Here is a 26,578-nt window from a genome sequence, read left to right as displayed (position 1 = left end):
TATTTATCGAACGGCGCTTGAAATTACTTTTTTTCCGCAACGTGATAAGGTGTTTCCCTGTTGCTTACCTTACGCTTGTTTGTTTGCATGTTTCTTTTCTTTCCTGTATTGTTAAATGCCGCGTAAAGTATTTTTTCATCAATATATATGTATTTTGCTTGGCTGTTTTTTTTGGTTTGTTTTTGTTTTAATTTGTCAATCAACATACACCGATTAAATGGATGTAGACAAATGGATTCACGTTACTTTGATTGTGTCACGATGCGATTTGGGTGGTGTGTGAAGGTCGTATATGTATGGGTGGGATGAGTCCATGAGGAATTCCCGTCTATGTCGTCTGATAGGCGTACTGTAGGGAACTGCAGAATGTTAGTTCGGTAGAGGAGTAATGCTGATGCTGAAGAGTCGCTGAAGGCTTCTTGTTGGCACACAGAATGACAGCATAAGGATTCGTGGAGGATGCGTAGCATTAAGGAAACTGAGGATTTGTTACTATTCAATCATTTGATTTGCATTGAATATCTCGGTATAGGTGTACATCTTTAGCGTGTAAGACGCCTAAAAGTATGCAATGTATGCTAGAACCCACTATTCAACATCTCCTTGAGACCCTGAGTAAGAAGCGAATGAAAAGCTCATATTGCATACTTTTAGGCGTCACACTACTCATCGGTGAGCTGTCGAGATGAAAGGTACGCACATTGATAGGGAATTAATCATCGGTATTCTTCAGTTTGCATCTCTGGACGAGGATCGGGTTTTCACGCTATATACGTTATAGACGACCGACATTCAAGAACACACGCACACAAAAATACACCTATAAACATTTCAAAACCCCACGTACAATCCTCAACCCGGTAATCTTTGTGCGTATCGACTAGGAAAGCACTATGTATGCACAATATCAGTTTGGAGTTGTTACACCTAACATAGCAAGGATGGAACGTTATGTTGGCGGGGAGCGAGGAGAGGGGGGGGGGGATAGCGTTTCAGCGCTTAAAGAAAGGAAACATTAGGCGTACACACAGTAAGACGGCCCTCCAGAGAGTCTCTGCTGTCTTGTTTTTTGGTCGTGGCGTTGGGTTGTGCTTCGAGTTGTGATTCCCTCCACATGACAGCTGCTTCATGGCTTGCTTGTGAATGATCGTACCGATCGTCTGCGTCTCTGTCCCAGATTGTGGACGATATAAGGGGTTCTGTTTAAGTTTACTATTGCGTCGTCGAGTGTCCCTAGTATCTCTCAAGTATTCCTACCCTAATCCTGCAATAGCTACTAGAAACCAGCAGTGAGCTCTTCGTCCGTGTATACTAGTAGTAGTGAGTCGTTTGGATGCTGCCAGAAGACGATTTGATCCCGGAAAGTTTTGTTCTCATCTTGTAGTTTAGCTAGTTCCCTTGACTCCTTGTAGAAGATTTCTCATTGCCCTGTCTACAATGTGGCTCCATATCTGCCTAGTAAGATAAGAGTTGTCAGTTCAGTCGAGTTTTCCATTTCTGTTGTTGTGCTGAATTTTGGAACCACACCTGTGGAACGTTGTGTAGTTCGGTTTAACGCTTGCATCTCTCCTATATGACTTCGGGTAACATTTGATAAATTTACGAATGAGTGAAAAATGTAACATTTCTACTACCTTTCATATATCTAGCTTCCTTGCTTAGCTATTCTCTATCGAATGTTTGACATTTTGGTAGTTCAACATCGTCTCTTGAATAGGGGAGTGAAAGGAGCAAAAAGGCACGGACGGGAAACACAAACTCGTGCCTGTGCCGGAAACAGGAATGGCGCATCCTTCCACACTCAGCTGCGCAATCCATTCGGGAAATAGGAACGAGAGTTGGGTGATGTCTGCGACGGTTACGGATTGCATTGTAACAACGGTGACAGTTTTTAACTAGCTAGCACTAGCTGCTCATGTCCTACACGATTATCAATTACACCTGAGGAGGAACGGTAACGGTACAGCTTTAGTTCTCTTCTTACAAAATTCGTTTCAGCTTCAGTATGCTTCAGCTTGTCTGTTAATATTACTTGAACACGTTTCGTTTTGTAAGGAGTGCGTGTGCGTGCGTGATACGTCACACAAGATGGAGGAGATGTTAAAAAACGTTCTTATTAATCGCTGGAACTGGTTCTGAATTCTGAATTATTACATATGGGAATGCCACACGGGAATGTGAATCGTATTATTCAAATATGCAAACGGGAATCGATCGATTATTATTGATATGATTGAGTTGAGATGACTGTCAAGACATGCAAAAAACGACGGCTAGAGTGTATTTAAATGCTTGCAAAATGTAATTTTTTATCCCTTGTTTTTCCTTGCGAGTAGTCAATAATGAAGTATCAAGCTCTCCCGATAATGTTTCGTTCTTGTAAAACTGTAACTCAATCGGAAGTACAGAAAATTGTCCGTAAACTAAAATTCAAAACAAGTTCACTGATCACTTATTCGAGCAGTATCTACTCGAAAGAAAAAAACCTTTCCCTCCTTTATCGCGGTCCTGAAACGAAACCGAAACGGCAAACGAAACGAAGCACTTAACGCAAAACCAGAACGCAATTCCTTCGTTGAGTTGAGATCCAACCCGCTGGTTCTGATGATCTCGTTCGTGAAGTTCCGCTCCTTAGAAACTTTTCCCTATTTCGAGCAGCTTCTTCCGGCGGCTGTCGCGCCGTTTGTGGCGGCTTTCGGCCTTTTCGCGCAGCTGGCGCCGTTCGGCCGACGGGCAGATGGCGTCCGGCGAGCTGTCCACCTTCTTCAGCACGATCCGGAAGGTGAAGGTGTGCTTGGGTGAGGCACTGGCGGCACGGCGCGGTGACGGAGGTTCAAACTCACTGCCGCTCGAGGTGTCCAGGTAGCAGGAGGAAAGGCGACCGGTGGCCGTCCCTGCCACACCCGACCCGACCTGCCCGATCGATCCGACCGACGGTCTCGGTTCGAAAATGGCGGCACAGCGCTTATCGGTACAGAGGAACCGGGGTGACTCGTTGGACGACTTACGGGGTGGCAGGGGGAAGTGTTGCTTCGGGTCGGATGATGAGTACGGACTCTTCTGCTGCGAGTGGTAGTGTGGTGGCGGGGTGGACTCGAAGATGGAGTCGTAGCTATCGCGAGAGCTGAAGTTGGACGAGGTTTGGTTGGACAGTGGCGATTTGGCACGATGAGGTGCTGAGTAGTGCGTTTTCATGCCGGTGGCTGTGGAAGGGCCACCGGATCTTGGAAGTGAGTCCCGGCAGCGACCTGGTTCGGAAATTTGCTTCCTGGTAGGAGCCCGCGAGCTTGAGATCACGGAGAACGCCGAACGAGGACTCGCTGAACGTTGCTGGTGATGCTGTTGATAGCTATCGGCCAGATCAAAGTGTGTTTCGAGCGAAGATTTACGACCTTCGGGATATCCGGAACGCTGGAAAGTTTCGGCATCGACCAGCTCTATAGAAGACTTGCGGATGTCGAACGGGGAGAGAGTTTTATCACCGCGCTGGGAGTTGTCTAGCTCCACCAGCTCGAAGCTTGAGTTTTGATCCTCGTAAGAAGTGGATTGATAGCGTGAGATATCGAAGCTGGTGTCCATCGATGAGTGACGATCGCCCGAAACACTCGAGCCCGGCATACGATCGGTGGTGTCAATCATCTCGAAGCTATCGCCACCCGAATCCAACCGGCTGTGATGCGTTCCTTCGTGATCAGTATCACTCAGACTGCGCAGATTCTCCAGGAATGGCGATCGAGGAGGATCAAACGAGGCTCTTCTCGATGGTGGCTCAATTTCAAACGTGGGACACTGGATTGCATCCGGTTCTCGAGCTGTTCCCGTCTCACCCGCTTCATCAATCGGTTCCTGGCGTGTGAAAAGAGCCTCCAAGGACTTTTTGATCTCACTGACAGCTGTCACCCTTAAACGGCCCCCGCTGTCGGCGCCATGCCTATCTTCATCATCACTACCAGCCGCACTATCCTGCGATCCTCGAGGACTTTCCTCTTCCCGTATCTGATCGTGCTTGATGTACGCTTCACCGACCTTCTCAAAGTGGACGCTTTCGAGCACTTCAAATACGCCTTCCGACGTACCCGGGATGCCTGCTGCTGAGGCAGCCGCTGTTCCATCGCTACTCTCGACATCACTCACCTCATCGCCACTGGAACGCTTGTCTCGCGATCGTCCATCCGACGAAACGCTCATACCCTGGGAAAGCTTCTTGAGCGATTTGAGTGACATCTTGGAGCCAACATTCTTCCACTTGAGCGATGACATGATCGGTTCGAAAGCAATCTCCGACATCTGCTTGGTGATGGCATTCCGTCCAGCGCAGCTGGATGAGTTCTGAATGCTGGAGAACGTGCTCTGACGCAACAGCGGTGCCCCGGTGGTAGACTCGGTGCGTGTGAAGGCGGCCGCAAATTTACTCGTGCGAGTTGTCACCTTCTTAGAGGGTTTGCGCACGAACGCCAGTATCTCCTTCATGACGCTCGTTTTCTCTTTCTTTTCCGGGGCTGACCCAACCGCTCCGGGTTCAGGCTTCATAGGGCTTTTGGGACTCTTCGGACTCTTGGGACTACGTTGCTGTTGATTCGTTTCGATGGACTTCTGTACGATCTCGTACGTCTCCGAAGGGTTGGAGATAGTGATGGGTGGAATGGTGCCAAGGGTGGTGGGGCTGGTGCGAGTCGAACGACATTCCGAACCGGCGGGCCCATACAGACTGCCTCCGAGCCGGGACCCGAATCCGACCGGACTGCGACTACGCTCTGGAGGTAGATGGATGGTTGGGCTTGTGCGTCTGTCCGGCCCACTCGTCGACTGGTGGCTGCTGAGCGAGTTGGGACTGAAACGGTCCTGCTGGCTTTGCAGTAAATCCGAGTACTCCGACTGCAGGTTGAAGCCGAGCGGGCTCCGACGTCCGGAAGGTGATCGGAGACCGCCAGAGGGTGATCGCAACCCGGATGGACTGCGACGCCCGGAGAAGGACATCGCTGTCGGCGACCGTCGATCAAAGCTCTGAGCATACGCTTGATCGGTGATGAGTAGGTTCGGACTTTTTGGACGCCCCGAAGGGCTTCGATCGTTCAGCATGCTACTCGGACTGCGCCGACCTTGGCTCAGATTGAGCGACGCTCCTAAACTGCTCTTACGTCGATGAGACGAACGCAGCGTACCTTGCCGCGACAGACACGGACTCTTGGCCGAACTGATCGAACTGCGGTGCTGCTCCAGATGGGTCATACTGCCAACCGGAGACTTTGCCGGCTGCGACTGCTGCGACTGTTGCTGCTGTGTGCTGGTGCTGGTGCTAAAATTCCACGGCGATATGTGGCCACCCTTGGAGCTTCGCTCGGACGGGCTGCGGCGTGTCCGGAAGCTTTGCGACTTGGCCTTCCGTATCTTGGGCAGCGAGCGGGAACTGCTCGAACCACTGCCACCGGTCGGCTGGTGAAGATGCTGGCTGTGGTGATGGTGCTGGCTGTGGTGGCCGTGGTGGTGGTGGTGCTGGCCTTGGTGATGGGAAGACGATAACGATCTGCCATGGTGGGAGGACGACTCTGGAGTTGGAGAGGAGGGGCCGTTGAGCCTTTGTTAGTTGCTGTGAGGTGGTCCACTAGCTGGATCACTGCTGCCACTGGAGCTAAGCGTCGTGTTGGAGCCGTACGGATCGAGCGAGCTCTGCACGGACATCGAGCGCCCGTGCGACTGTCTCGCCCGCCTTACTCGGCTGGAGTTGGGGGAGAGCTTTCCGGGGTCCACACTTGCTGGGTCTGCCTGAAAGGTACGGAAGTTAGCACGAGTGCGGAGGGGCTAGGCGGCGTGATCGATCGCCTCTGGCTCACCTGGTACGCCAGCGCGTTCATGATGATCGAGTACGGCACCAGCCCGAGCGGATGCACCTCGCGCATCAGCACATTCGCCGGGATCTTGTGGAACTGGATGTACTCGAGAAAGTTCCCAATCACCTCCTTCAGCGGGGTGTTCTGGTTCGAGTCGCAGTACTTCTTGCTCCACATCAGTGCCGCCTGGAACTTGGTGAACTCATCCGCTCGCAGCTCTTCCCGGGCCAGTATCAGTCGCACGACGTGCTGGGGCAGCAGCGTGAAGCTGCCCAAGTTCAACACCTCGTTGCCATGCTCATCGACAAACTCGAGCACCTTCTGGACCAGACTCTTGGTACACTTGTACTGGATGTAGCGTTCAGCCGACGCGAGCAGTGCGCACACGGTGTCCACGTTAATGCAGCACTGTACGAACCCACCACACGCACGTCGAAGTTCCTCGAGCCCGTAATAGTCGGCAGCGTTCATCACACCGAGCAGTGTGCGTGGCTGCAGAGTCACACAGCCGGTGTGGATGTACTCGATCAGCTGCCGAAATACGTCCGGCTCAAACTCCTCGATAATGAGCGTTTGGTGCTGCTGACCCGCAGGCTAAGAGTAGTCGTTCGACGCATTCAGGGCAAGAGAGAGAGAGAGAGAGAGAAGAAGAGAGAAAGAAAGAGAAGAAGTACAGAAGAAGTAGTGTTTAGTGCGTAAGAACACAGCGATAGGAACACGGAAGAACGGAAAGGAGTTGGTTCAGCTAGTGAGAACGTTCAAAGAAGGGACAACACACCGAAACGCGAGTGTACAAACTGTTTGTGCAGTGTTTTGAGTGTCAGAACTGGTGCCAATAGTGGGTGAGCGAGAGAGCGCATAAACGGGGAACGAATTGTGTGTGACTTAGGGTGCCACAGGTTGTACAGCTTGTGCGTGTTTGTTGTATCAATAGTTGCAGGCAGTCGGTGTAATGTTAGAGTGATGTTAAAAGATCACAGCCTTTCAATATTTAGTATCTAACGGTGGTGTATTTTAGGAAGAGTACTAAGCAGCTGTCAGCTACACATGTGAGCTAATGCTAGAGTAAACAATCACTTGCAAACAGGTTGAATGCAATCGAATGAAGCACATGGAACAATTTGAAGCATACATAGCGTTTAAGAACATCAAGTCAATTTAACTTTTGATAGCTAAACTAAAGATAGCTCAAAATTTATTTTTATAAGTAATTAAGGCTCACATTCTCGCTACAGAAAATCAATTTGTTGGCCTATTCTTGCAAACTTGACTCTGAGGTTCTTAATGAGTTGTTCAAAGTCAAATAACATAAATATACTGCGACAAAGCGAGAACTCAAACGTATTTGAAATGCGCAATACTATTCATGTTGGTTTGTGTCTTGGCTACATAACCCCTGATAGTATGCAATATTTCAACAAATTCTTTCAAACAACCTTTTCCGAAGTACCAATGTGTGAGTGTGCATGTGATCTATTTGAGGAATAATTTAGTGCATTAGTGGTCCAATCAATGGAAATGGTTATTTTTATACTCTTGGTAAAAGAAAGCGCTTGGTTAAGAGCATGCAGCAATACCGTGTCTGTGAGAAATATGGTGGTGTACAGCAAAATGCAGACGATAGCGATAGAAACACTAGAAGCACAGGCAGAAGAAGAAAGTTCGGTGAGCGATAGAAAGCGATAGAAGCTAAACAGAGTCACTAGTTTGTTTGAGGCACGAGATTCGGTTATCCCGATTCGGAGCTTTTTTTTTTTGTTTTGTTTGGTTGCTATTTGTTTTGCCACTAATGTATTTTACCTCCGCAATAGGCGCTAGTTGCTGATTGAAGCCGCTTCTCTATGGGTGGGTTTTTTGTTTGTTTGTTTTTTTTTGTGGTAAAGGATGGTCGTTTGCCGCGAAGGAAAGGATTGAAGGAATGTCCGTCGAAGTGTTGGCAGGGATGGAGTTTCGAAGGCATGTTGGAGGGCAAAAGCGTTTAGTTTTTCAATTCAAGCGGGAGCAGTTGTACGAATGCGACGGCACACAGACGTTTAACAGTGTGAAGGTTATATTAAGTACGGTTTTTTTGTTTGGTTTAATTGAATGGCACACGCATGTGGAACGATGGCGGGAGAGACAAAATAGACAAACGGAATTTGGTTTATTTGTTGATCATTTGTTGATTGTTGAATATTCAAACTAGGATAATATATTTACAAGAACAAAACAAAATTGGCTTAAAATACAGGATGGGATTTGTAAATAAGAATTGTCGGGGATTAAAACGGGTCACATATTAATAAAAGCCTTGGGAGCCGTATAAGAAACAAACCCATAAATAATCGTCAGCGCCATATGTACAAAAGCAAAATGAACAAACTTATCACACTTGTCGAACTCAAAAGGGCACTAAAACAAATTAAATCTTTCCCCTTTCCAAAACTCAAACCAAAGCTCTACTTATACTTTCCCACGTTGGGAGATTTATGATAAGCCTACTGCTACACGCTCGATAGACGCTTGAAAAAAACTCACCTGTTGCGCCGCATTCTGTAGATTCAGCAGCGGTTCCGAGGAACGCTTCAGGAAGAGGCGCAATTTGTTCTCGCGCGGTGGCGGTTCCTTTTTGCGCTGCGGTGACGGTGCCTGGTAGAGCATCTTCTGGAAGACGCGTGACCGGGCGGCCAGCACTGCCTTCACCGCGCAGACCGGTTCGCGCGTTTCGCCGACCAGAAATGTCACGTCGCACAGTTCCGGCATCGAGGCGAGGAACTTCATGTCCTCCGCCAGACCAGACTTGTTCTCGAACGTCGAGAGGTCCGGCTCGGCGTCAGCCATGCCAGAAAGTGGTAACACTTCAGGCATAGCTGTGATTTCTATTGCTGTGTTGGGTTGGGTTGTGGGCAGAGAAGGGTAAAAGAGAATCGAGTGAATGAAACGGCACTTCGTATCGCTGTGGTGATTATTTATATCCAGAAATGATTACAACAAATTAATTAAGATTTTATTGATTAATTGTAGGTTAACTGAATGTCTTTCTTGTGTATCTACGTTACAGTACAGAATACATTTTAACTTATTGCTGTATAAAATGCTCCTGATAGTCAGTTGAAGTGTATTTTTATTGATTACAGCAAGCCTGAAGGTATGCCAAATTTTTTTTTTTTTTGAATCGAAAGTCATCAGGCAAAGATTTCGTATTAGCACCTTGAATGTAACGATAAATAGTAACATAACATCCCCCTTCAAAATTTTTCAAACCCTTCAAAATTATTCAAAAGATGGGCTACATACATTTATTGCATACTTTAAGGCGTAGCTAGTAAAGGAAGTAGCTTAGACACGTTCCAAAAATAGTCATTGCATACTTTAAGCGTAGCGGACTGAGAAGCTGTGGTGAGTGTTTCACAACACTGAATATTCTTTGATTGTGAAAGCAAATATTCCTAAACTTATGCAAACGCGTTGAAACTTATTATAATGCTATATAATTATATATGCTAATACAAAAACATTCAGCTTATTATAATAACACGTCCACTAGGTGCTCTTTTCCAACCTGTTGCACTAGCCATTTTGTTAGTACAACATACTTGAATGAACAGCACCAATGGAGCACGAAACCCCTCAGCTGACACAGCGTCGGTTCTCTGGCACATTGTGCAATCGGTTCAATCAATCACTGTGCTCCCCAACATCGTCATCGCTGTCGTTCAGCAATCAATCATGCCTGCTAATCAATCGAGCACGTAACACGAACGTTACGAAAAACCTCCCGCAATTTCATTCGTTAATTGCGTCTGGTCCGCATCCTTCGCTGGTGGAAGCGTTTTCCCACACGCGCACGTCGTCTAATCGCTTTTTGCAATTTGTGCACAACAACTAACTGCCTAGCCGTCGGACAGGCAGGCACATCCACAGCTTAATGGAAATATAACGTCAACCGTTTGCCTGCCCGGAAGGGAAACGACATTTAAGGATACACACGAACCACCCAGTCTCTGCTAAAAAAAAAAAGAAACCCAGTTGTTGGGCAATATTTTCCGCATTAGGTTCAAAGGCGTGTGTACACGGGCGCAGGAAGGCAACAAAAAACGGCAAAGAGGAAGGATAGGAAAAACGGGGACACGCTCTAGCGGAAGTGTCCCCAATCAATCTCAGGCAACGCACCTGGATGGAGTGGACAAAAATAAAGCGCTGTAGAATGTGTTTGACGCAAGACGGTTTGGAAAAATATTTACAGACCGTTGGTTCTTTTAGAAAGTTGATGATTTTTTCTGTAAATCATTTTTATTTACTGGTTTGCATAAAATAAGGCGACTCAAATCAATCGAATTGATTACTTCACATGCTACTTAGAAAAAAACGCCTGAAGTTATGCTAAACGCATTTCATTTTGTGTTTAACGCATCCCAACAGGTATCTTTTGCCCCATTTTTCCTTACATTCGTAGCAAAATGCTTTCTCCTGGCGGTAGACAACAACCACTACCGTGAAGTATAAACATACAACATTCAACACACACACACAGACAGACACACAGAGAGAAAGACAGACCCAGAAGCATACGAACCTGTTGCAATCTTTGCAAGCTTTTATTCAACCGATCCAACAGGAAAATGTGTGGTGGTGGTGGTGGTGTTGGGGAGATTTGGTTGGCTCTACTTGGTGTGTGCAGCAACGAGCAAAAGAAAAGCAGGATAATGAAAGAGAGAGAGAGAGAGAGAATGGAACGGTGAGAGAGAACGATGTGTATGAATGAAGTACAAGTACAAGGGAAAGCGCACGTGGTATTCGAGCAGTATGAAGGACGCCAAACAAACGAGGGGCGAGCGGTTGAAGGGAGGGAGGAGGGATGGTGTGATGGCGGCTATCAATTAGCTAGTGGTAGTGTGTTAGTGTGTTGGAGCTTGCTTCCTATGTTGGATGTGATGCAATGAAGGTCCAGGAAAATCTGGAGATGGTCGCTATTCCTTCTTTCGCTACCAGGAGGAACCGTTCGTTGGCTTGGAAGTGGGAGTAGCTGGAGCTTTACAGGATTTATTGGGGAAAATTGGTCGTTCCCGATTGGTAAAGGTTATCACAAACACCACACGCACACACAGAGCACAAGACACACGCACACCCACAATCACGCCTGCTCGAGACGTCAAGTCCTTCTGCTGGTGGACGCGTTTTTTTTTGTCTACTCTTGAAAGGTTGCTTGGTGTCACTGCCACTCACACACTTGTAGCACCAGCGAAAGGGAAGGAAGAACGCTGGAAGAAAACTAGAAGCTGTTGCTCCTTTACGCCTTGTCCTAGATGGCCCTGATGTTCCTGGGGTTTCCTTCTGGGGAGCGACTATTTCTGTGGCCTTGTGCTGTGTGGCTAACTGATTAGTTCATTCACAAATTGAAATCCTGTGACAAGATTCGCGTATTTGAAGGAGCGAAACTGAAGAAGCGAGATAGATATAAAGAAAAGGGATAAGAAAAGGCAACAGCTGCTAGCAATTTTTCGTCTTCAAAACTCTGTTCCTGTTTTTCACCAAGCTCTAAATTTGAAATAGCACCGTTTTGTAGATTCCTCTAGAACTTTCTGTTATTTTGGGAGCTTCGAATTTTGCAGGTTTTCCTGCGTTTTGTAGGCGACTAGAAGCATAGCACCTGTCCACCACACATTCACACACACACACACAGACGCTCACACACCATCCCTTTAATTCCTTAAATTTCACAATTAACAGAAATACACCATCTTGTTTAGGTACCTTTTGGGGCAAGAGCACTAGCAAAGCCAACTAAAAACAGAAAACTCAAATCGTGCACACAAGATTTTCCTCCCTATTGGCGAGGGTGCGAAGCTACTGTGAGCCACACACACACACGCGCTCACACGCACGCACGCACACACACTACGGATGCTGCCAATGGATGGGTGCAGTGCTTGACGGCCGACACTCTAGCGCTTTCCCATCCGACTCGATTGACAGTTACCACCAGAATGACGCCAACCAAAGCCCCACTAGCCTTGAATGAATCGGAGAAGCTTTCCGTCTCTTTTTCCACACGCATGCGCTTTTCCGGACCATTTTCATGTACGGCAAGTGACAGATGAAAATGCGTGCGTGTGTGTGTGTGTGTGTGTGATAAGAGACGCTTTTTAGAGCTGGTAAACATAGAATGAAGTTTTCGAGCAGTTTTTTTGAATTCTGCTCGAAACGAGTTAAAAACGGGTTTCTTTAAAATCGAAATAATTAAAAAAAAGTATAATTTTTAAATTCTACACCAGAAGTGATTTTTACGCCTAAATGTATGCAATTTTGTATCTGCAGTAAGCCATGATGCTTCTATTTGCGGACTGGAAAATATGAACTGCAAATTGCATACATTTAGGCGCAAAAAAAAACAAAAAGCACCAGTATTACAGTAAATTGAGCAGTTTACTCACAACTTTTCAACGTAATTAAACTACAATTTTAAAGATTTTTTTTCCAAATAAATTTTGTTTATTACTTTATTGTTACAGTTCTCCGCCTCCCATTTGCTTGTGGTTTGTGCCGTTCTATGCTCTTCTTTCCTTTTCTTCTTTCATTTGGCTTTCAACTAATTGCTTGCTCATCCATTTCTTCCTTTGCCCTAACTCTGTGTGCTTTTCGATGTTTCTGTTATGAAATTTACAAAAATTCCACTCGCTCCATTTTACACACGTTAACACTCGGTCACAAATAACTACACCATCGATTAGGGGTTGAAAGCGATAGTAGCGGCATCGCGCCCACAATGGGGGCGCCAGATTTGCTGCTGTGAGCGGTGATGTATGTTGCTTTTCCTTTCCACTACAAGAACAAAATCAACTTTCCCGTTTGATTAATAGATATCGATGTTTTACGGTTGATGCACACTGTTTTCTCTTCTCGTTTCTGTTCTTCATTTCATTTTTTAATACGCGTGTGTGTTTTGTTTGTTTGTTTTTTTTTGTGTGTTTTTCTTCATAAAAGATATGTGTATGCTTTTTATGCGTTACCGATACAGTGATTTTTACTTATCTTTTCCTTCTTAGTATGTTTCTTTCTCCGTTCGATTATTATGCTTCACTATTTACACATTTTTCCCCTACGTTCGTAGATATTTTTTCAACATCTGCTCTTCTTCTGTCTCCTTCTTTTCTCTCTTACTCTTCCTCAGTTCCTATTAAAGTACAATTGCCTCGATGATACGGTGATAAAACGATGATACGATACTGTTGCGCTCTCTGTTGCGTTGTATAAGATCAAACTAAAAATAGTTTCATTATATATCTATATGAGCTACTCCGGTTGATGTTGTGTGGTATTGCTCACACACACACACACGCACCCACACAAACCCTTATCGTGGAAGTCTATTAGGAGAAGGAATATTATTATATCTTCATTGCCGCTCATCTGGAAACCTTTTCATCTTTTCGCACGGGAACTGAAACATTCTACGTATTGCGTATTGCGAAAACCTTTGCTGATACTAATCGTCCATTTACCCTCCCTCTGCCGTTCTCTCTCTCTCTCTCTCTCTCTCTCTCTCTAGGACCTGCTTCTGGCGAGTGCCCTACTGTAGGTTGCGTAATGCATGAATTTTAAAAGGCACATTAAGAGAAATTCTACCATTTCTCCGTTCTTTTCTCTGTCGTTACATATAGTTTTTGCTATGGGATGTTTTTGTTGTATAAGGGTGCCGAAAATAAACCAACAACTCAATAAAATCTGTTCCATCTGTTTAAAAATAACTACATAACTGTTTGCTTGATTTAAAGCAATTAAACAAACTCTGTTTCCTATGTTCGATATGCTTGGCTGGAAGAATATGTTTCGGCTTCTCTCGCGTTGTTGAAGAGGAGTGCAATAAGTTCTAAACTAATTCACTGTAAACGACAGATAAAACAATCTCGATATGTGTGTTACTAGACCGGAAGAGGAGAAGTTCTGTTTCGTTTCGTGAGGATAGTAATTGGTTTGTTTGACTGTTGCTTTATCTCGGTAATTTGACGATATGTGGGTCACCAACGATTAAGGGTTGAACATTTCCCCTTTACTAAAAAGGGGGTATCTTTCGTAGTCGTAGGAAAAATGGAATGTTTTTGCTTCGTTTATCTTTTCTTCGTACCTTTTTCGTCGATTGGTAGGAGATTAATAGCTTGTTGCTTCTTTTGATATGTGTTTTTCGACATTAAATAAATCGTGCTTTCCTTTCACTTTTCAATTTCTTCTTTAAAACATACTTATCATGTGCATTTTTCTTTTCTCTCTTTCAATAATTCCCTTTTCGGCAGATTCCATCGTCGACAAACAGGTGAGGTGTACTTCTTCTGGAAGGTGAGTCGTTTTGTTGAGCAAATTTTAAACACCACCCAGTAACGAGTGGCAGTATTAACGAACGGTAAACATTTAACTCAGAAATTGCTATTAGTAGGGCTAGTTTACCTTACCCGCCTCCGGGAGGATAAACCATTCGGTACTGTGCTTTGTTTTGTATTCCGTTTAAAGATTGTCTCGATCTCGGTCTTAGTTGCTGTAGTCCTGTTTGCAGTTTAAAATTGCGTTGTTCGTTGAATTGGTTCTTTTTGCTTTGCATCCTCGACGTGTTGTGGTAGGAGTTTTGAAATCTTTCTTCTTGACAATTGTGGTTGTGTTATTCGCTTTCCCTTTTCTTGTTTGCATCTCTTTCTTTTCTCGCTTTTCCTACGCTTCACTTGTAGTACTTGCTATTTATCTATCGTTTCTCGCCTCTGTTTGTGTATGCTTTTCCTCCCCATTTCGATTGCACACGTTGCGCTTCTCTATTGCGCTAGCAAGAAGCTTGCTTTTTACACAGTTTTCGTGTTGTTGTTTTTTTTTGTATGGCAGTCACATAATTATTTAAATATAATATTTAATTTCTCACGTCCACGATTCCGCTAACTAATAAACAAACAAAAGGAAGAAAAAAAACAGGAAGAAAACACAGCTAATCTTCTTTAAATAAAAACAAATCAGGCGCTGCGGAACTTAAACACACGCTAAAGTATTAATATTCAAAAAACAAAAGGCAAAACTCTAATACGAAGCGAATCAGGTATAGCTACACAAAACTCAAAACTAATCCACCGTCAAGATAACTGAACAGAGTAACTTGTTCTAAGGTTGGAATAAAACAAAAACGTCTCTATCTATGTCTTCTCTTAACCTGTCGCACGGTTTTGCATCGCTTTGCTACTTAAATATATACAACAGAAGAAAAAACTCGTTCACGTGTTCCCACTTTTCGTTGCCCTTTTTTTCAGCCTTTTTCGCACAAAAGTGTCCTATCCTGTCTGAAGGACTTAACGTCGAAGTTGGCAAGTTGAGCATCGGCAACGGCCATCTTTCTTTCTGTTTTCTGAGGGCGTACACCCGGAAAGGAACGAACTGAACTGCGCCTAGGTTTATGGTTTTGCCTAACACTTATAAAACATCACATTAATTTAAAAATCAATTCTATGTTCTCTCGTTTCCGTCTATCGCTCTCTGTCTCGCACGTCGTACTAAGGGGATTGTAGATCTTGGTTGGAATTGATTGGAAGGAAGCATACAGTGAGGAATGCGCTTTTGTTGGACAGTTTTGGAGTCCATTTCTGGAGCGAGTCCCGGAAAGACCCATGGTTGCAAATCCTGAGATTAGCTACTGAGATGCCTCCAAGAGGGTTCACTTAAGGGGGGGGTCTGGTGGATTCATCTTCAGCACCAGGAGTTCTTCTCCTAGTCGCTGCTGACCGAGCGGTGGCTCGGATTTGCGCTCGCTGTCCGCTGAACCACTCACAGCTTGCTCGCGTCATAATTCTGGAAGGACCACCGTTGCGCCTCAACGGCAGAATTGCAGTCTTGCATGATCAGCTTATTCTTGGCCTCGTTGATCGCCAAACACCTGTCGGACGAACCGTGGCGCAGCAGGTGCGTATCGTCCGAGTAGTTCCAGTACTGATTGCCCCGGGACCCGTGACACGGGTACAGGACCACGTCGTCCCCGGCGTAATCGAGACAAGCTTCATCCCGTCGGATCTCTCCCGTTTTGCTCAGCATCCAGTACTATAGTTGGGGGGGGGGGGAAGATTTGAAATCGCGGAAGGGGACATTGGAGGAACAAGGGAAGAAGTTCGCAAAGGAGATGGGCAAAGGGAGTTTGAAAGGGGGTTGAAGAAACAAATGAAACATATTATTATACAAGGCTTTGAAAACCGACGCAACTCATTCTACTGCCTAAAGCGTAACAATCGGAGCGGTTAAAGAAAATAAATTCGACTCAGTACAGAAAGAGAACTTCATTTTCCGTTACGCCATCAGCTTTTTTTTCGTATGCTCGCAGTAATGCGCCGATGAAGAGAGATCCTTTAGTGTGTTACAAACCCAGCGCATGAAAGTTTTTTCGCCCCGATGGCTGGTGTCGGTCTGACCAGATGTGTTTTATGCGTTAAATGTATTTGTTTCTTTGTTTGTTTGTTCGTGTTGTGTTAGTTCTCGTGTTTCAGAGCCGTAAGAGGGCTCCCCAATTAGTTTGTTTCCACAGGCACACAAACACATCTAACCCGTTCGGAGGCTTACAGATACACGATGGTGGTTTACGTTACGTACACGGGAGAACATATGCTGGTCGGGTGCGCCCAACTTGCCCTGTAAAGGGAAGAAAGACCGGGACAAAACACACGGGAGAAAGATGGGAAAGTAGAAAAACGGATTAGATGAAACACGGATGTCCAGTTGGAGGTGTACATTAAAATACCGGAAGGTGCGGTGCTGTCATGAACCCGACCGACGAAACCGACCGCTCTTACCCACCCTTGAACCGGATGCAAAACACGTAAAACGAGGACAAAATGAAGCTTTGACGATGAAAATGTACACCGAGATGAGATGCAGCAAGTTTGGAGCATTCATTTGCATACCATGAGGCGTACCTGTAGCAAAACGCGCCTGATGTTATGCTATTTGCATGACACCGTTGAAAGCCAATTTCGTTAAGCTAGCTCCTCGGCGAGATGTTGCGTGTTTGTGCAATAATGATGTGTTTTTATGGGATGGAATCGAGCACAACGAAACACATGGCATCACAAATGAAATTCTCTTCCTGTAGGTGAAACTATTTTCAGTAAACTCTTTCTCCTTCTTTTTTTGGTTATTTAGAAGCATTTCTTTTTTTTCTTGTTGCTGTTGCTGTGTCTGCTGTTGTTAAACTACTTCCACGGAACGAATATAAGTACAAAAAAAAAACAGGGAAGGAAAAAGAAAATAATAACCATACCGCGACAGGAAATACCTGAGAAAAGAGAGCTTTAAACTTGATATAAAAGCAAAAGAGAGGGAAAACGATCAACAACAGCGGGCGACAATAACAATCTATGTACAGAGGAAAGATAGCCAAAAGGCTACCGGGGTTTCTACCAATCATCACCACAAACGATTGCTCTTCACTCCTCACTTTTTTATGCTTTAAACAATACCTTCCATCGCGTAGCGTCACTGTGCTGGGAAAATGTCTATCAGTTTGAGTATGAAACTGTAATACTAAAATATTTTTGAAAGAATCAATATTTGAGCCAAAAGCTTCATCAAAACACGCAAGGACATGCATTTTTGTCGTATCCAGTTCAGTATCAATTTTGTCCTGGTCGTCAAGGGGTAGCTAGTTACTTTCGCTGTTTCTTTTCGAAAACTATCGTCCAAAACCCGTGCGGTACTAGTCGTTTATATGTTTTTAGTCACGTTTAATGTTTTTTTTCTTCGATCGTTTGACACAGGAAACGTTTTTTGAGATGTTTTTTTTTTTGCTTCGTATTTAATGACACATTCCGTGGTGGTGTGCTTCGGTGATGGATCGTAGTATGAAGTTCGTGATGGATATGCTTATATATGCTCTACGTTTGGTGATTTATTATTTATTATTTTCGGTGAACATTACTGGTGAAGGCTACTGGTAGTTGTGAAAAAAAATCCTTGATGGATATGAACGAATTCGCTCTTCTTTTCGTGGTGAGAAATGCTTTCAATTTCAGTTTTTTTTGTAATAATAGTAGTGATGTTGGCACTATACTACGAAGAGTAGTTTATTTGCTGTAATTCAAATTTTCCGATTTGTTTAAGCGATATAGATAAGAAAGCTTCTATGAGAAAAAAACAATTTTAGTTTCAATAGAAGTTAGTAATGTTTGGCTTATTTTATAATTTAAGCGAAGTAATAAAATAAGCAAAGCGAATTAGTATTGCCGCAACACCGAATGTACTCTTTGTTTAATCTAATTTCAATAAGCATTAATTCATGAGCGAAAAACGTTTTTTATCCCAATCTCTTATGAATACGTTTGATGTATGCATGTCTCTGTTAGTCTTTCAGTGTGAATGTATGTTTATGAGCGATTAATTTGGGCCAATGAGTCGTTTAATGTCCACGATAATTTTGGTCGATGTAGTTAAGAGTGCTTTTTCCTGATTAAATGATCCATTACCAGTCCAAAAAGGGTTACCCACAGCAGTCCTTCAGTCCAAATTAAAGTCCAATGTTGACCAAAACAAAACAAAAAACTCTTCTCTTGCTGTCGTCCAAGTGTTGTAGTAATGCGTGTACGTAATGTATGTGTGTGGTTTTGAGGTTGCGTTTTGCTGGGTGTACAGTACCTGGTTACCGCCGGCCTGATGGCAGGGCCAGAGACCCATCGGCGAATGCATGTCCTCGGGTTTTGCCGCCGAATCGATACACAGATTAGACCACAGGTTCCGAATCTGCACGGTACGTGGTGGTAGTTTTAAGGTGGTTACGAAACAATCAAGCAGAGGGCACCACATTTAGTGAGGGAGCGCAATAAGTGAACACAAAGATACACGGGTGTGTGTGCGTAGGGGAAGGGCAAACGTGCGTTGAAGGTCGATTGGGAGCATTGGAACGAGCACACAGTGACAAAAACACACGCGGTTGACGCGAACGAAGGATAAAAAAGAAGAAGAGAAAGAAAAGAAAATGATAAATTAAACCAAGAATTAACAACAAAACGGCTCGACGCTATTCGAAAAATAAAAGACTTCAACGATCGCGCAAGCGAGAAACTGTCGAAGATGATGAATGACATTATTGAACAGTTCCGGAGCGGTGATGATTGGTAGTAGCCTGGGTTGCTTTGCTTCTGTTACGCATCTGGCATATGGTTCTAGACGGGATATGTAAAATGGGTTATTTACTTGATTGCCACCCTGATTGTGGCACGGATAGAGTCCGACCGGTTTCCGCAGGTTCCGCTTGCCGCCAGGCGCATCCAGACAGGTTCGATTACCGTAACCCATGTTTCTTACCTAGATTGTTTTTATAATTCATGTATTATTTATGAATGTAATCGCAACTACGGAGGTGTCTATTGTTTCTTCTAACAAAAATCGAATGTAAGGTAATTTGAATATGGTTTTGCAATAGACACCAACGTTGAAGAATAACTGAGATAAAAAATATTTAATCAACACTTCTTTTGGATGTTCCTCATCCAAATTAAAGGACAGCAAATTGTCCTATTCGCAACAAAAGCAAACGAATCATTACCTCTCCCGATGCAACAGCATCTCCAGGCACGAACAGCTCCGGATAGATGTTATCCAGATACCACCGGAACGATTTACATCCAAGCTCTTCGCGTAGCCTCTTGCGCGAGGTAACATCTCCATAGTCGCCCTTATCATTACCAATACGCTGGTAGTAGTACTGTGCGTATTCATCCATCCACACCTCGGCCAGTCGGACCGAGTTGCGCTTGATCACATTCACACCCGTTCGCCACTAAAAAAAAAAGGGTAGATCGAGCAAATGAAGACTCCTTCATCTTTAAGCTGACAGCTGATCAGCTGTGGATCGTGATCTACCTTGTACGGTGAACGTTTCCGGAAGATGTGACCAACGTGCGAGCAGGGCACAATCTCCAGCGAACCACCGCACATCCACGTCTTGAAGGAGAGTTCCAAATTTTCACCACCCCAGATATCGAACCCGGAATCGTACGTGCCGAGTCGTTCGAAGAAGACGCGATCGATCGCAAACAGACCTCCCGCCATGGTTGGCGACCAGACGGGTTCCGCTGGGCTCTAAAACAAGAAGGTAAACGATAAGTAAAGATGGTTTCTTGATGTTTGCATGCGAAACATGAACCTTATGTTTGCGCTTCTCGCGCTCCGGTACGGCGTGCCAGTTGAACTGTAGGTTCCAATCGAATCCACCAACATTTACGCCACCCGAATCACGGTAGTGATACTCCATCGTGTTGTCGTCGATCACGTCGATCACAGGGCAGACCACAGTCGTTGAGTTACGTGCGATACGATCAAGCAATGGCTCTAGCCATCCTGTGGGTTATTAAAGGGAAACCATTAGTACTCAGCAAGCATATCTTATTTTCGTTCGTTCGCAACTCACCGGTGGTACATTCGCAGTGAGAATCGAGATATGTTAGGACTGGAGCTGTTGCGTGACGAGCACCAAGTAGACGAGCACGAATAAGACCCTCACGTTTCGCGGCCCTTACGATCTTCACCTTCGGGTACGCTAGGAAGTAGTCCTCCAGTTGCTTCTGTGTGTGAGCTACAATGGAAATAATTGTGATTAGTTGAAGTTTGTGAAACGAGACTGGGTGAATCACTTACGCATATCGGAGAAATCGTCCACAAGTATCACTTCCTTCACGAGATGATCAGGTGAACGATCGAGCACGGAATGGACGGTACGCAGCAGCACCGACCACGCCTCATTGTGGAAGCAAATGATGACGGATGTTGGGGGAAGATCGTCCATGTATCGATCCGTATCCTTACACCAAGCATCACGGGGATCGGGTAGCGTTCGTCGAATCGAGATCATGTCCGCTACGTACTGATTGAAGGCGTTCTTGGCCCATCCTTCATCGACCAGCTTTTTCACTTCGGGTGTTAGCTCTTTCGGGAGGATGACCGGTTTGCCTAGCTCTCCCGGTCCGTCACTCGGTGGCGCGATAACTCCAGGCAATTGAAGACCTGAAAAGTTAAGACAGCAGAGGTATTATTCAGCCTTGAAGCTAGTTAGTACGCCTAAAGGTAGGCAACTCGCGACAACACGCAAACTGTTATACGATACTCACCACCACCGTGTTCTTGCGCTTTGCCTGGCTTTGACGGTGTTTGTTTCACCGTCTTCACTACCGGTGGTTCATCCAGGTCGGGGTCCACAGCTCCGACACCTGCGTCCCCTTCATCCCCATCCTCCAAGCGATTGTGATCGACAAAATTAACATCCGGAGCTTGTACCTCCGGCACTACCGGATCCTGTCGATCCGCGTCCAGTCGAGCGTTTTCGATGAACTGATTGAACTTGTTCCGGATTCCTTCCAGTGGTAACCGGCGGGGCGTTTCGTACTCGATCGCTCCACCACCACTGGCCGCACCACTTCCGCTTCCGCTCGGGCCCGTCCGGCTAGCGTCGTCCGAGTAGAGCACAAACACAGCCATAAACCATACCACACCGCACAGGGCGGCGAGCTTCAGGAAGGATGATCTCCGTCTACCAAGCAGCGCCATTTTGATAAAGTTTGTTGTGATGTATCGGCAGGAATGATTCCTTACTGCACGCTAAATCGTCTTCTGATGGCGATGACTTTCGGATTTAGGATGACTTTTCTTTAACGCCAGACGTCAGACAGTTTGTGATCGAGTGTTACGTTTTCGACAACGTACGATCACCTGTACACATCTCCGGTTCTGTGTACACTGCAGACCCTCACGTCCGTCACGGGTGAAATGTGTCCGAATTGTATTCACCGTAAATGATGGACCCGCTTTTCGACAAGTCTTGTCGGTGGTATAAAATTAGCACCACTCGGCCACCGTACGCTGTGTTTCTCCTAATCCCGATCGATGATGCATCTGTTACCGTCGTGATGTGTTTAATGTGTTGTTTGATATGTGTTGCAATTTCTGCAGAAAGAAAAGAAACGAAAGGAAACGAAAAAAGAGCGGTTTAGAGTCAATGAAATGTGCATTAAATGATTCACAATTAGAGTTCACGCTGTTTGATTTGATAAATTCAATCAAATGCCCGAAGGCAGAGAGATTTGTGTGCAGTTTTTGTCTACGCCCTGCAGCTACATACGAAAAGATTGGTACATCGTTTGGAGATTTTACGCCTCAACGCGCACATCGCTTTTATGCGTTCGCCAAAGGCCCCGGAATGGCATCACCGGACTGGACCGGAGACGGTGAGCTTTTTTCATGCTTCGACTGGCGTGCATTCCACAGAGTGCTAGAGGGCTCTCGTGGGGTGTGCACCAAGCGGCGGTTGGGCGATAGGAACAAGCGTCTAGCGAAAGTATAGACTCTCTTGAGAAGATGAGTCTGTTGCGAGGAGACGAAGAAGCGCGCGCGTGTGGGAAGAAGCCCACACCGGTCATCGTTGCATAGTTGGTGGTTTGTTGTTGAGAAGACCTAAAACAATAGATCGTATCTCCCAGGGAGAAGTAGACGATTGCGCAATGACATCTTATCCGAGGGAGAGAAAGAGAGAGACACGAAGGCACACGGAATTGAAGTTGTTAGGGAATGGTTTTGATTACTGTTGGAAATGCTAGACTTATTATAGCTCAACCGTATATGTAATAATAAGGTCATATTAAGTGAAGTTCAGATAGTTTGATATGTTCTCTAAGATTTATCATTCATTTGTCGGAGCATTACCAAAATGTTGACCAAAAATATGTTGAAATAGTGACCTAGATATATTGATCATTGCTTGCAGAATTTTGGGAGTCAAGGAGACGTTTCGTTTGGGGATTTTGCATAACTATGGTGATCTTGTCCAGGAGCTTCTTTAAGATGTGGACATTATTACTGACCCCTCGGCTCAAGATTTAGAACATCAAAGCCATCTTGTTCCCACAATTTACACAGCCGATGTGATACATTTAACTACAGATACTTATGTGGATCGCTAGAACACAGCGACATCCTATATAGAAAAAGTAGCATAAAAGATCTTTCAGAGCTCTTGTAAGTTCTCTATCATTCACTATTGTTATTGAACTCCAAAGTCAATCACTCACGGACTTAACCCTACTCAATCTCAACTCTAGAATGCGGCTCCAATATATCTATCCGTGTGATGCAATTCATCATTTCCCTCGGTAAACGGGTAGCGAAACAAGCTTCAAATTGCATAATTGGCACCCTTCAGGAATGGTGCAGACACGGCAAAACCCCACGCCACAATAATCATAATCATCCGGTTGCGTTACCAACAGACGAGACGCCGTAGCCCGGGTGTTAAAACCGTGCACCTTCAGGGGCCTTTTGTTAGGACAGGAGGTATCCACAAATTGATACCTTTCCTTGTGTGAACCGGTGAAGAAATTGATACGTTTTGTCTTTTTCCTGGAGAACACCTCTACCTTTTGCATCTAATTTATTGTGCCAACTGTTTAAAGTGAAATAAAAATGCTCGTGATGAGTTCAAGCACTCGCCGGATTGAGTTTCTCGACTAAAACTACACCTGCACTCCGGAGGGGAACGCTCTCGATGATGCAATCTGTGTCACATAATATGATTGAGCATAAGGTAAAACAATGCGAACCTACAGCATCATCTCGCACACGCTCTCACACATCGATTGCAAGACGCTCAACGCATAATACGTACACGCAAAAACGAGACATGAAGCATCGCGGACACAGAGAAAGTCAAAGGTTACATAGTGCGAAACGGCTCCAGAACCAACGGGGAAGCAATGGCAAGCAGATGAAACCCCTAACCCCCCAACCCCAAAAATAAAAGGAAAACCGAAAAACAATGATCGGTGTAATTATGCGTTGAGATTGAAAGTTATCGCTGATGGGAATTTATTTGACGGCGCTGGGAACGAACGGTCTCGCGGCACAACCCGGGGAAGATGTCGTGCGGAATCATAAATTTTCGTTTCGTTTTCCTTCGCCGGGTTGAATGTCGTTTTATTTTATATTTTTCGGCTGGCCTGATGGTACGAGTTGTGTTTTCCTGCTATTTTGGACGCTGGTAATTGAACCCCCAAATTGCCCCTCTCATATAGGTCTATGATGGACCATTTTGTACGCCAAAGAAAGCGAGAGGACACACGACGAACAAATACAAAACAATGAGTGAATGAATGAATGAATGGCACCTCCAGCAGTAGCAGAAAGCAGAAAACAATCATTTTCATTTCAGTTTTATGTTTGGTGCTTCTGTTGTTCCCGCGCAGCTCGGATTGTTTGACGTACAGTTTTGTTGTGCAATTTATTTAATCCCTCAATTTTCCTTCCTTAGCCTGAGCTGTTTGTTGTTTGGTTTGCTTTACTGTGATTCCTCCCCGTCATTGTGTCAGACACTTCTTCCGGCCCATGTATGCGGTCGATAGTTGATATTGGTGAGTTAATATTGATTGACGGTGCTGTTGTCCATCGCTCATTATTCAAACGCAAATAGAGGGACACCGAGCGTTCATCTGCTCGTGACCATTGATCGGTCAATCTCCTACCCGTAGGGCACAAAAAACAGTGGAAAAATTGTGGGTTGCAGTTTTTGGAGTTCAATTTTTACCCCTCAAACAAAGTGGCGTCCTCTAAGGGATTCGTCAAAAAAGCCGGCACCGTGCAGCATCAATTTCATCGAGGCTCACTCAAATTGGCCCCTTGAGTTCATCGATTCAGGCTCGATTTGGGGCTTTATGGGGGTTGAAAAAAAAGAGCGCAACTCCAAAAGGTGCGTATTTTGATTTGCATTACACACCTTCTGGGGTAGGGGTGATTGCTCCAAATCACCCAACCGAAAGGACAAGGTCATGGGAAAAAAGCCTTACCCGGGCATGAGCAGCATATTAAACCCTCTATTACTCCGTCGCCCTGTTTGGATCATTGTGCACAGCATTTATCAAAAGGTGTTCGGAACGTAGGTGAGGGTTTTTTTTTCCACCGAGGTTTTACTCCAAAATTAGGCACTGCGCTAATGTGGCCTCATTGCATCGATGAACCTTGGTATTATATTCGTTTGGGTGATGTAAGATCGAAACGGGTGCGCATTAAAACCTCTTCATTGCCGAATTATTTATTTTGGGCGGTTTGGCAAATATCATTTTTTGCGCTTTTTTTGCTACGACCTCACATGGATCGATCAGCCTAAAGGTATGCAATTTGCTTTACAAATTTACTTCTAATCCGTTTTTTGTTAGAGTTTCGATCGTTGGAGGTATTTTAACAAGGGTTTTGAATTTTCTAAGAATATCTAAAATAATGGAAAAAATATGTTTGGGGCTCCAAATTGACGTACCTCCCATAATTAGCCCCTCCTCCGACTGTTACACAACCGCAGAGAAGCCATCCGGTTGAGTGTCAAGAAAAACTGCAAAGCCGATATGAATAAAACGTTCGATAAATATATCCCTCACTTTGCTTTTTAGGCTTCCGTCAACGGCAATAACATTGTCGATTGCCTATCGTAAAGCCTACCGTCTTAAACCACGCAATAAACCTCATAATACCCGGCGGGAGGCATCCCACACCCACCGAATGGCGAATCGTGAGACACACCGGCGAAAGGTATCGGGCTGGCGGTTCGCTTATCAAACATAACCGACCGACACAACATAAAAGATGATCCGATGACAGCTCATTTACGCCACCGAGGAGACGATCGCGTAATCAAACCGCTTGCCGATGCGTACCCATCACAACCCGGGCTCAAAGAGTGCGATAGTGAGACGAATCGCGGAAAAATGCGGAAGAAAACACGACATTTCGCACGGCCTCCTGCTGTGGCTGTTGCTGGTGCCTCGCGATCACTTTGTCCACTTACTTTAACACGGGCGTTGATGTCATTAATTATGTTGATCGTATTTTCATGGTTGCGTTTTTTTGCGTTGCCTTTTCAGAGCGCATTTTGCATTTTGTGGCTCATAACGCACGGCGCATGCTTCAGAAATGAGGCTCATTAAAGCGAATCTTCTTCAACAAAACGCCAATCTTCTAATTTACGACTCAACAAGGCAACAAGAGGTAGCGGATAGAAAGACTTCAAAAGCCTCGCGTCTCGCACCCGATTCGCTGCCTCCAATCGGTACGCTTAATTGATTTTGATTCCGCAGTGATTTTCGGTCGATCTGTTCGAGCCGGCTCGGTGGCTCCGTCTCTGATTCAATCGACCGTGAAAGACAAATTTTCCCCGTCGCTTGGCAGTTTTTTCCTTTCCGGAAAAGGCCGCCAGGTGACTTTGGCGTTTTTTTCCCACACTTTTCGATTGCATTATAACGAGCCGCCCCGTCGTTTGTTAGTCGTGGCGAGACAATGTTATGAAGAACTTTCCTTTTCAGTTCTTCAGCTGTCCGGGAGGCTCTCTTTTAACCGATCCGCTGACCCTTTCTTCTTCAGTAGGAGAAAAAAGGTTAGTTATGGTTTGCATCAAAGAAACAAAATTTAGTTCAAGTGACATTTAATTCATTGCACACACACAGTCGGGCGTTCGCGTGCAGTATGTGGTATGCGAATTGGAAAGATCATTGAAATTCGCAGCTTTTGTGTGGACAACTCCAGCCCAGTTAACTACACATTAATGCACACCGCATCGGATCGGAAACGGGGGGAAGGCAGGAGGCATGGGAATGGGAGGACGCCATTGGAGAGTTTACATCCTCACGGGGGAGAAGAGATTTATGTGACAGTTTGTGCACATAAAAATTCACCACCAGCACTCTAGTCCCGGACCTAGATTTATCCGGGCTTTGTGTTCGATCGGAATGATCGAT

General features: G+C 45.2%; 2 protein-coding genes across 15 annotated transcripts in view; both read right to left on the bottom strand.

Moving 5' to 3' along the window:
- Window positions 1-130: 130 nt before the first annotated feature.
- LOC118503107 (serine-enriched protein) lies at window positions 131-11,804 on the bottom strand. Of its 6 annotated transcripts, XM_036036040.1 has the most exons (7): window positions 11,562-11,804; window positions 11,034-11,245; window positions 10,384-10,471; window positions 8,346-8,692; window positions 7,629-7,667; window positions 5,832-6,422; window positions 5,227-5,763 (listed from the first exon to the last, which is right to left on the bottom strand). In XM_036036040.1, exons 4-7 carry the CDS (start codon window positions 8,673-8,675, stop codon window positions 5,581-5,583), a joined length of 1,143 nt encoding a protein of 380 aa, XP_035891933.1. In that variant the 5' UTR covers window positions 8,676-8,692; window positions 10,384-10,471; window positions 11,034-11,245; window positions 11,562-11,804; the 3' UTR covers window positions 5,227-5,580. The 6 variants fall into 6 exon arrangements, with proteins under 6 accessions (XP_035891938.1, XP_035891933.1, XP_035891934.1 ...); XM_036036045.1 differs by lacking the exons at window positions 7,629-7,667; window positions 11,034-11,245 and having other exon boundaries at window positions 131-5,463; window positions 5,713-5,763; XM_036036041.1 differs by lacking the exon at window positions 11,034-11,245 and having other exon boundaries at window positions 10,384-10,474.
- Window positions 11,805-12,276: 472 nt separating this feature from the next.
- LOC118503098 (putative polypeptide N-acetylgalactosaminyltransferase 9) overlaps window positions 12,277-26,578 on the bottom strand; it is a 64,352-nt gene continuing 50,050 nt past the window's right edge. For 6 of the 9 annotated variants that reach the window (XM_036035997.1, XM_036035998.1, XM_036036002.1 and 3 more), the window contains 9 exons: window positions 20,921-21,752; window positions 20,451-20,816; window positions 20,224-20,388; window positions 19,960-20,153; window positions 19,677-19,895; window positions 19,360-19,593; window positions 18,450-18,554; window positions 16,413-16,451; window positions 12,277-15,869 (listed from right to left, as the gene is read on the bottom strand). In XM_036035997.1, coding sequence (XP_035891890.1) covers window positions 15,600-15,869; window positions 16,413-16,451; window positions 18,450-18,554; window positions 19,360-19,593; window positions 19,677-19,895; window positions 19,960-20,153; window positions 20,224-20,388; window positions 20,451-20,816; window positions 20,921-21,356 — 2,028 coding nt within the window. In that variant the 5' untranslated portion in view covers window positions 21,357-21,752 and the 3' untranslated portion in view covers window positions 12,277-15,599. Of the gene's footprint in view, window positions 15,870-16,412; window positions 16,452-18,449; window positions 18,555-19,007; window positions 19,119-19,359; window positions 19,594-19,676; window positions 19,896-19,959; window positions 20,154-20,223; window positions 20,389-20,450; window positions 20,817-20,920; window positions 21,753-26,578 lie in introns of all 9 variants that reach the window. The other 3 variants (XM_036036004.1, XM_036036005.1, XM_036036006.1) reach the window with 2 other exon arrangements.

The sequence above is a fragment of the Anopheles stephensi genome, chromosome 2 (assembly GCF_013141755.1).
Source record: "Anopheles stephensi strain Indian chromosome 2, UCI_ANSTEP_V1.0, whole genome shotgun sequence".
Taxonomy (NCBI): Eukaryota; Metazoa; Arthropoda; class Insecta; order Diptera; family Culicidae; genus Anopheles; species Anopheles stephensi.
Note: the sequence above shows the minus strand (reverse complement) of the source record. Positions and strands in the feature narration are given on the sequence as shown.

Bases quoted from the DNA above. Each gene is read 5' to 3' on its own strand.
- LOC118503107 (XM_036036045.1), bottom strand. From the start codon at position 8,675: ATGCCTGAAGTGTTACCACTTTCTGGCATGGCTGACGCCGAGCCGGAC. The intron at 5,764-5,831 runs GTGAGCCAGAGG...CGTACCTTTCAG, and splicing joins TGAACGCGCTGGCGTACCAG to GCAGACCCAGCAAGTGTGGA. The intron at 5,464-5,712 runs GTAAGGCGGGCG...CACCACAGCCAG, and splicing joins TCTCCCCCAACTCCAGCCGA to CACCATCACCACAGCCAGCA.